The 9,856-nt window shown below is 46.8% G+C and overlaps 1 protein-coding gene across 1 annotated transcript; it reads right to left on the bottom strand.

Moving 5' to 3' along the window:
- Positions 1 to 7,002: 7,002 nt before the first annotated feature.
- Positions 7,003 to 8,319, bottom strand: LOC130746540 (uncharacterized). The gene has a single exon (XM_057599210.1). It carries the CDS (start codon positions 8,317 to 8,319, stop codon positions 7,003 to 7,005), a length of 1,317 nt encoding a protein of 438 aa, XP_057455193.1.
- Between the last annotated feature and the right edge of the window lie 1,537 nt (positions 8,320 to 9,856).

The following is a 9,856-nucleotide window of genomic DNA, read 5'->3' as shown; positions in this document are numbered from 1 at the left end:
CGAAAAAGATGTCTACATTGTATATTTGTACAACATTCTCTATAATCAACACATATAGATCACCTAACAAATCAAAATAGTTCAGCAAAGGCATTATGTTAGAGGGGACCTAAAACATGGATAGGAGATAAAATTGAATATACTTAATAGGGAGATAATTACATAAATGCATTAAAGCAAAAGTAGAGGCGGCATTTCATATTTCTAAAAAATTGATTAAATTTTTTTTCTAAAAATTGACAAATTGTTATGAATAGTTTGGATGACCATGTGTATTTGAAAATATGAGCTATACTAGAAAGTTTGTGGGCTTGGCCCATATGTATCATCTCCATGAATTGACCTAGTTCTAGTGCTATAAATAAAGGAGGTTGCATCAAGCAGCCACACCTCATTTCACAGAATAACTTGTCTCAGACTTGCTCCTCTCTTCCCATCCCTCCCTTTAACTAATTTCTCAACACGTTATGAATCATGTTTTTCTTCTACTGCAATAGCATAAAGGATTATTAACATTACGATTTTTTTATTTCCCTTTGTATGTATACGTGCTGTGTTTTTTTTTTCTTTTCAATCATCCATTTTTTTACGTTGATCTTCATCCTTAAAAAAATTCATTCCCTTTGTAAGTACGGTTTCCTCTTGCTTTCTTATTTTCTTGTTTTTGGAACAAATTCGGTTTCTATTGAATGCTTTGAATCTGTATATACATTCTTTTGTCTATTCTCATTGCAAATCTGAATCTGGCAAATTGGCAAATATATACTTTCTTCATTCATTCTCGTTTTTTTATTGATTATATATTATAAACTAGATCTGAGTGTTCTTTCTCAATTTTCATGTTTATGTTGTTGGTATCGTGATACACAGTGATGGGTAACACATCTCATTTACAATGAGATTAAATAAGTTATAGGAATTGATCTTCTTACATATTTTTATCCTACGAGTCGAGAAGAACCGTAGTGAAATTTTTATTATGAATCCTGAAGATTCATAGGTCCAAAAGAACTGTAGTTAATTTTTTTATCAAGAATCTTGAAGATTCAGATCCTACAGAATAATTGAAGTGAAATGTTTATTTTGAATCCTGAAGATTCATAGTCTACGAGTCCAAAAGGACTGTAGACCGTAGTGATTTTGAATCATGAAGATTCATTTCTAAATCCAAAAGAAACAATGCAAGCATTGAAATGCACTAGAAAATTTGATGTTGTTGAGTTATGGATATTGATTTTAATAGTGAGATATTTGTCTAGCCGATTGTGCAACAATGCACGCAATTTTCAAGGATAAGTTCTATTTTTCTTCTTTGGTAATGCAAGAAGCAAATAATCGTACTATATATGGTACTACAAATATGATTGAAGGCTCCGTAAGAGCCAAAATATTATTGCCTAGAGGAACACAATTGAATATTGAGAATGCACTATATTCCTCTAAATCTCATAGAAACTTATTAAGTTTCAAAGATATACGTAAAAATAGATACCACATTGAGACCATGAATGAATAAAATGTGGAATATCTTTGTATCACAAGAGTGATATCAGGGAGAAAATGCACACTTGAAAAATTACCTGCATTCTCCTCTGGTTTATACTATACAAGGATTAGTATAATTGTGTTCCGTGCTAGAACATAAAGAGGGAAGGTGGTACCCAAAGTGTGAGGAAGGTGATGAGAATGCTTAGAGAGAGAAGCTCTAACCACTTAGAGAGAGAAAGTGTAACTGAATTTCAATGCTATTATTATTCAAAGGAGCTAAGAGTCCCTTACAATTGGTATTCCCCCTATTTATAGAAGTGGAGTTGGGCTTTGGCGCCTTTATCCTGCATAAATGGGCCAGTTGGGCCTCGGGAAGGGTGGCCCAATGTCATGGCGCGTTCCCTACCTAAGGTCAGGTTCCCTGGGCGAGGGACCCTGGGGTCTCGCCCAGTCCACAAGACACCGAGCTCGAAGCATGAGAGCTAAGTGTGTCTTTAAGTAAGAAATAAGGCGAAATCCCTAAGAATACTGACTAAGACCTAAAAAACCTTAAAAATCTAGAAGTGAAAAACAATGGCCAACATGGCCTGAAAAATAAAGCCTTTGCAATCAACACTTTGGATCTCCAACCATGCCCTCCTCTTCCGGGCGATCCAAGTCCACAAGCAGGCTTGTGGCGACGGCTTTTAGTCCGCCCGCTTCTGCATAGGCACACACGTGCCTCGAAGTGACACCGGGGTCAGTGAATCCACAAAATCTCAATCACTATCTTTGACATGTCCTTTCCAGCCATGTCACAACTTTGACAATTTGAATTTCAACCAATCGGCAGCAACCGTTGCGGCTTTCATTTAATGCGGCACCCCCGTTTCCCCAAAATCCGTGCCATGTCTCCTGAGGTAATCATTCCACCTTTGCCTTGATGAGGCGCGATTTCCCAACCGTTTCTTATCCTGGTCTTTAAATTCAACTTCTTTCTCTCACTTGCAACTTTTGAAACCCTCCACAGCCTTGCAAAGTTAACCAAGCTATTACCTCAGCATCTTCTCCTCTTCCGTCTCAGTCTTCTTTCTCTCACTTGCCACTTTTGAAACCCTCCACAGCCTTGCAAAGTTAACCAAACTATTACCTCAGCATCTTCTCCTCTTCCGTCTCAGTTCCTTTCTGCAAAAAGATGGCTCCTCAACGCCGCACCAAAAGATCCTCACGACTCCAAAGCCCCGCTCAAACATCCCGCGCCCCGGCCATTCCTCCTCCTGCCGGGGGGCATCCCCTTCATGAAAATGAAAAGAATGCCTTCTGGCACAAAATTCTTTCTACTCTCCCTTCGTCCGCTACCAGAGAACCCGTTCTGAAAGCCATTTTCCAACCCTCCGAGTTGTCCACCGAAAAATCCATCGCCGAGCTGGCCCGCCGAGTCGGAGGGTTATGCCATGAAAAATCTCTCGAAGATGTCCTTATCACCAGGCGGGGCTTGAGCAGCCGTCGCCCTTGGAAGTGCCGCACACTTGAGCAAGGCGCGGAAGAGCCCCACTTCTTCTACGTTTATGAGTACTTCTTTCTTGACCTGGGGATCAAACTACCCTTCTCCCCCTTTCTTTGCCAGGTTTTGAGAGAAATCAATGTAGCCCCAAGCCAACTTCATTTGAACGCCTGGGCCTTCGCTCGATGCTACGAGATCCTGTGTGATGTCATCAACCTTGAAGCCAAAAACTCCCATTTCTTTTACTTCTTTGGCGTGGAGCCAAGATCCTTGAAAGCTGAGACTCCCGGGTGGGTATCCCTGAAGTTCCGAACGGGTCGACAGCGTCTCCAACCTTATAAGAGTAATATCAAGATGGGGCCCGAGCGCCGATATTTTCGCGTAATCGTGCACCCCTCCTATCCTGAAGCTTTCACACGCCGGGATGGGACTGCTTCATTTCCTCTTTACTGGACCGAGGATCCCTGCGACGTTCCTCCGCCACCCGACACATCACTGAATAATGAAGACAAAGCTATCCTCGGCTTCCTCGGTGGGTTCCCCATCTGGGAATGCTCCCAGTTGCTCGAAGCCGCTCGCGAAAACACACTCCACACCCTCCTAGAAGGGATTGACTTTACTGCGGCCGCACTACAGCGCGCCTTAACTGCCGATCCACTCGAGTTTCCTCCTGTTTTCAATACCCAGGTGAACAAGAGGAAGCGTGTCGCCGCCGAGACTACCGCTCTTCCGTCGAAGAAGGTCAAAGGATCTTCCTCAGCTGACCCCATTCTCGGCGCAGCTGGAACTGATGAGGCTACACCGGGTGTCGCCCCATTGCAGCCTACTGACGACCTGGCTCCCAGATCCCCTGGTGATGTCGCTCTGCCTCCCCCCCGAAGAGGTCCCAGAAATCCAAAAAAGTTAACCCTGGTTCAAAGGGAAAATCCGGGGTCGAGACTTCCTCGCCCCGAAAGTTGAAAAAGAAGAAAAAGAAAGGCGAGAAATCTTCGACTGGTGAAGCATCCGCCCCACGCTTGGAGAAAAAGAAGAAAAAGAAAGGCGAGAAACCTCCAGCTGACGAGGCGTCCGCCCCACACCTGGCGGGCGAAGAGACGCCGAAGCACTTGGGCGATGCTGAGTCCTCACCTTGTCCGGAGGGGGTTTCCGCTGGTCAACAACCTTCTGAAAATTCTCCCCAAACAACTCCTTCTCCTGATCCAATCGAGGCGGACCCAGCTGGAGCATCTCTCGCTCGACCGGCGAGCCCTCAGGACGAAGGTGCAAACTCCCAAGGGTCGCCGATCTTTTGCTCCCCCAGTGCTGAAACTAACCATGCTACTTCCGGCGACCAAACGAGACCTTCAACAAGCCAGCAGCCTTCCCTCATCGACTTTATGTTGTCTAACGCCTTTCTTGGAAATATGAGAGCAGCCGAGATTCCTGACCTTGACATCGCAGCGCAGGAAGCCCTCAACCACCTCTTACGAGTGGGGTGCCTCTTTGCCCAACTATCCTAAGACTCAGCTTCCTCCGCAGAAGTGGAGAAACTTCAACAAGAGGCTGACGGTTACCGCGTGGCCACGCAGGAGGCTCACAAGGAATGGGACAAGTTGGTGACCCAAGTGGCAGCTCAAACGAGGAAACTGACCAACGTAGGCGTTGAGATGAACTACTACGACGAGGACATGGCTGCTTGTAAGGAAAGGACGGATGAATTGGAGTTGGATTGGTATGAACTTCAGCAATAAGTGAAGGCAAAAACGAGGTCAATCAACACAGGCAAGACCACTTGCATCGTTCAAGGAAAAGAGATCGCTTTCCTTCAGAGCGAGTTGGGAGCGACGAATGAGGCCCTGGCTGACGTGTGGTCGCAACTTGAGGCAGAAAACCAAGCCCTCGCAGATATGGACTCCAAGACTAAGACCTCCCAAGCCAGGTTGGTAGCTGACGTTGCTGCTGAGGTCGTGGAAGAACGTGGCGGCGCTTCTTTCTTGCCAAGGCTCAAGTTCAACATCTCTATCAAGGAATTAACCTTGATGGAATGAGAGCTTTCAAGAAGATTACCCCGCATGGGCTTGTTGGCCCTGACGATCCTCCGGGCTTCACTGTCGAGCATTTCGCTGCTGCTAAAATTGAGAGGGAAAAATCGTCAATGTAAAGATAGCTATGTTTTGTCATCTTTTGTAAATATCATCTTTTGTAATGAATTAATGTTGTTATATTTTTCTTTATTTTGACTTCGTCTTGTGTCTTTCCGCCGCTATTTAGGCAATTTTTTCGTTCGCCCGTCGCCATTTAGGCAATTTTTTAGGAATTTTCTCCTTGCGTTCATGTAGCGATTTGAAGGTGTGCCGAAGAAACTAGGACTTTTGCTCATTTTGAGGCTTTCATTCACACCAATATTTCCCGTAAGAGCAGGTGTGGCCTTGGCGGTTTCATCCCGCCAATGGCTTACACTGCTGGGGGCCCAATGGCCATATGGGTTTACCCAGACTTATGCCTAGTTTATTTTCTCGCCCATATTTCGGGGAGGCCTGGTATTCCCAGATTTCGGGGAGACTAAGGGGATAAGGGACCCTCCCCATTTTGGGGATGAGTCGCTTTCCCGCACACATCGCCAACGAGAGGTCAGCGTTTCGCGCCGGACTTTCCCGGAGCAATCCCCAGACATCAAGGTCGTGTTGGGATTTCCACCTTCGGGGAATTTTTCCCACCGAGCGAACGTGACTTGTTAGTTGAGTTGCTATTTGGATAGCACCGGTTCGCGCCGGACTTTCTCGGAGCAATCCCCAGACATCAAGGTCGTGTTGGGATTGCCACATTCGGGGAATATTTCCCACCGGGCGACCATATCTTTTGAATTAGGAGTATTGCTGGTGAATATCTTTTTTGTATTTCATTTGTAAAAGATTTTTTGTACATCGAGGGATGCCTCATTAAAAAACTCCCGTGTCGGAGAAAAAGAGTGCATCTTTATTTTTGATCCTACTGGCTTTGATCCGACCCTTCCGCTGCGCTATCGCCCTTGTCAACGAACTTCCCTATCAAAGTATCGTGCCCAGAACCTCATCCTTTGTTCCTGACGTGCTTGCCACCCACTCCACGCCGTCGCAGATTTGGCGTTCTTGCCAGCGGGTTGTCAATTCGCTCTCTTGCACGCTCCTCTTACCTTTCTTGCCCCTGAAGACCTCTCCTCTCGCCGATTTCCGCTGCCTTGCCCTGGCCTTACCTTTATCCTTGATGCGGTAGGTCAGGCCTCCTCGCCCTGCCTCTAGCTTATCCCAATCCTGTCCAAACAGCTCTAATCTTTTCTTCCCGCCCTCCTGGCGTTGGACAATTCTTAAGTCCGCCCCTGGGCTCACCGCCTTTCTTTCCCCCTGCACGCTCGGTCCCTTGCTTATCAAAGCTGGTGTCCTGAAATGCGGAAGTTCCCAAAATTCCATATCTTTAGGGCTCCAGCTGAAGAGGTCAAAATTTTCCTCTACCAACTTTTCCAAACGTCGTTCCTGTTCATACGTGAGCCTGGGCTCAATTGCCAACACTCCTCTACTGAATTTGTACCTTTCTAGATCATCAACTATCCCTGCCCAGCGCTCCTCTGCCCTAATGTCTGTGAACGGTCCCTTTCTTTCTGTTTCCTCAACCTCTTTTGCTTGCCTTTGATTCTTCCGTTGTCTCTTTACCTTTTCCCTGACAATCTCTGCTACCCTGCGCTCCTGCTTACCCCTCTTGTTCTGATTTCCGTCTTGAATCTCTATTTCATGACACCGATGTCCCTCGCCAGCTCCTTTTTTGCTGTACATGCTGAGGCAGTTATTGTAACATTCTCTGGCTCACCTTTGGTCGACTGCAATCTTTCCCACTCTTCCGCACATCAGCGGATACTTAACCGTCAGGTGAGCCGTGGAGATTACCGCACAAAGACAGTTAAGTGTGTTCCTTCCTATAATGACGTTGTATGAAGCTACGACCAGTATCACGAGGTATCTCACACGAAGGAGCTTGGAATTCTCATCAATCCCAAAGATTGTGTCCAAATCTATGTATCCTCACACCCAAACTTGCTCGCCCGAAAACCCCACCAGAGTCCCTGTATAAGGCATTAAATCTTTATCCGTTAATCCCAGTTGATCGAATGCGTCTCCATAGATGATATCAGCAGAGCTGCCTTGGTCCAGAAGAACTCGGCGGACGTTGAAACTGTTGATCCTGATCATGACGACTATAGGATCATCCTTGTGCGTCTTAACCCCCTCAAAGTCTGTCGTTGAAACTACTATGTCGGGATGCTGGAAACCGAAAGGAGTCTCGTATTGTTGCACCGACGTCACCGCCCTAGCGTGTCTTCTCCTTGCTGAGGCCGTTGCACCACCCCCGCCGAAACCACCTGCAATTGTATTTATCGTGCCAACCGGCGGTTCAAGATCTTTATTAAAGGTTTCCTCTGCTCCCTTCTTTCGTGCAGCCAGCATCTCCTTTTTGTCAGTAGTCGGCGTTTGGCGACGATCCTCCCGCCGGCGTTCGTCTTGTTGGCGAGACCCTCTGTACCTGTTCCCCTGCTGTCGCTCTCCGTTCCCGCGGTCGCCATGTTCATTCAGCTGCGACCGGCCTGCTCGGATGAGCCTCTCGATTTCATTCTTCAGAGTAAAGCAATCCCCTGTGTCATGTTCTGCTGAACGGTGGTACACACACCACTTGGTCTTGTCCGTCGTTGCCCGCGGCGGGTCATTCCTTCTTTCGCCCTCCTCAACTGCATGTGTCGCCTTAACTTCACGTAGCAGCTCTGTCAGGTGGGCGTTCAAGCTTTTTCCTGCCTCCTCTCGACGACGAGGGTCAGCCTGATGCCAGGGCCGGTGTTGCTCAAAATTTTCCTTCTTGGGATACAAAGATTCCCTCGGTGCCTTTTTCCCCAGTCCGAACCTTCCTGTCCCGTCTTCTGCTTTCTCCTTGCTCGGCTTGTCCTCTGGTGACACGTCCCTCTGTTCGCCATCCTTCTCTACCTTCGCGCGCCTCCGCTTAAAAGCGTCATCCTCCTCGTCAAGTATGTACGTGTTCGCCCAGGCTCGCACCTCCGCCATTGACTTGGCTGGCTTTCGGCTCAATTTACTATTTAGCTTTCCTGGCTGCAATCCGTTTTTAAAGGCGCGGGCGCAGGCATTTGGCTCGGATTCCTCTATCTTTACTGACGCAGCGCTGAACCGCTTCACGTACTGCTTCAAAGTCTCGCCCTCGGATTGACGCACATTGTACAAATCTTCAATCGTTACCTGCTTAGTTTTGCTCGCCGAGAACTGGACAAGGAATTTGGACGAGAAGTCACGAAAGTTCGTGATGGATCCTCGTGGTAGAGTCGTGAACCATGCCATTGTCGTGCCTTTGAATGTGGCTGGAAACATCCTACACTTGACCGCATCAGAAGCGGCGCTGATCACCACTTCGTGTTGAAATACAGCAAGTGCTTCTTGGGATCAGCCTTTCCACTGTAGGTTTCCAGTACTATACTCTTCATATTGTCTGGAATGGCAACTTCCCTCACTGCCGCTGAAAACGGTTCAAACTCTGCCACAGCCTCTGCCTCGCGCTCTCCCTCATCTTGCTGCTCAATGCAGTAATACTCTAGCTGTTCTTGGAGATACTCGTTTCGCTGTCGTATATCGTCAATACTACTAATCAGACGCCTCCAATCTTGGCTGGAGATCGGTGCCTGAGTCTCTTCTCCTGACGCCGTTGGTGACCTCTGCTGCTCTGGAGAAGACGACAGTGAGAGCAACGTAGGTGTTGGAGAAGGAGGAGGTGGAAGCGGAGCAGGAGGAGTCACCTGATCTGTCTCCTCACGTTGAACCTGCGCACGTCGTGGCCTGCCTCTGACGCGGCGCGTCGGCGAAACATGCCGATGCTCTGGATCGTCATCACGTCGTCTGCGACGTGTTTCCATCGGAATTGGAGAATCTCTCCAGAAAAACTCGGAAATGGAAGAAACTGTATGGAAAATCAAATAATCTTCCTCTGGATCACAATCTCCAAAAAACTCGAGAACAATCGCTTAGAAGAACAAGCTCCACTATTCTGAATCACGATCCACGTAGTCCGGGAATAAAAATCTACTGTTCCCCACAGACGGCGCCAAATGTTCCGTGCTAGAACATAGAGAGGGAAGGTGGTACCCAAAGTGTGAGGAAGGTGATGAGAATACTTAGAGAGAGAAGCTCTAACCACTTAGAGAGAGAAAGTGTAACTGAATTTCAATGCTATTATTATTCAAAGGAGCTAATAGTCTCTTACAATTGGTATTTCCCCTATTTATAGAAGTGGAGTTGGGCTTTGGCGCCTTTATCCTGCATAAATGGGCCAGTTGGGCCTCGGAAAGGGTGGCCCAATGTCATGGCGCGTTCCCTGCCTAAGGTCAGGTTCCCTGGGCGAGGGACCCTGGGGTCTCGCCCAGTCCAAATTGAAACAAATGCTACTGTAAACCACAAGTTTACAGATTTTTCTATTTGGCATGACTGGTTAGGCCATCCCGGTTCCATTATGATGAGAAATATAATTGAAAATTCATGGGACATCCATTGAAGAGCCAGAAGATTCTTCAAACCTATGAATTCACATGTCCTGCTTGTTCCCAAGGAAAATTGATTATTCGACAATCACCAACAAAAGTTGGGAGTGAATCACTTCTTTTTTTGGAACGTATACAAGGCGATATTTGTGGACCAATACACCCACCATGTGGACCATTTAGATATTTTATGATTTTAGTTGACGCGTCAACAAGATGGTCACATGTATCTTTATTATCTTCTCGCAACTTGGCATTTGCTAGATTACTTGCCCAATTGATTAGATTGCGAGCACATTTTCCTGATTATCCAATCAAGAAAATACGCCTTGATAATGTTGGCGAAT

Source organism: Lotus japonicus, chromosome 1, assembly GCF_012489685.1.
Source record: "Lotus japonicus ecotype B-129 chromosome 1, LjGifu_v1.2".
Lineage (NCBI taxonomy): Eukaryota > Viridiplantae > Streptophyta > Magnoliopsida > Fabales > Fabaceae > Lotus > Lotus japonicus.
This window is presented reverse-complemented; position numbering and strand designations above follow the sequence as displayed.

Coding starts and splice junctions, on each gene's coding strand:
- LOC130746540 (XM_057599210.1), bottom strand. CDS start 8,319: ATGGCATGGTTCACGACTCTACCACGAGGATCCATCACGAACTTTCGT.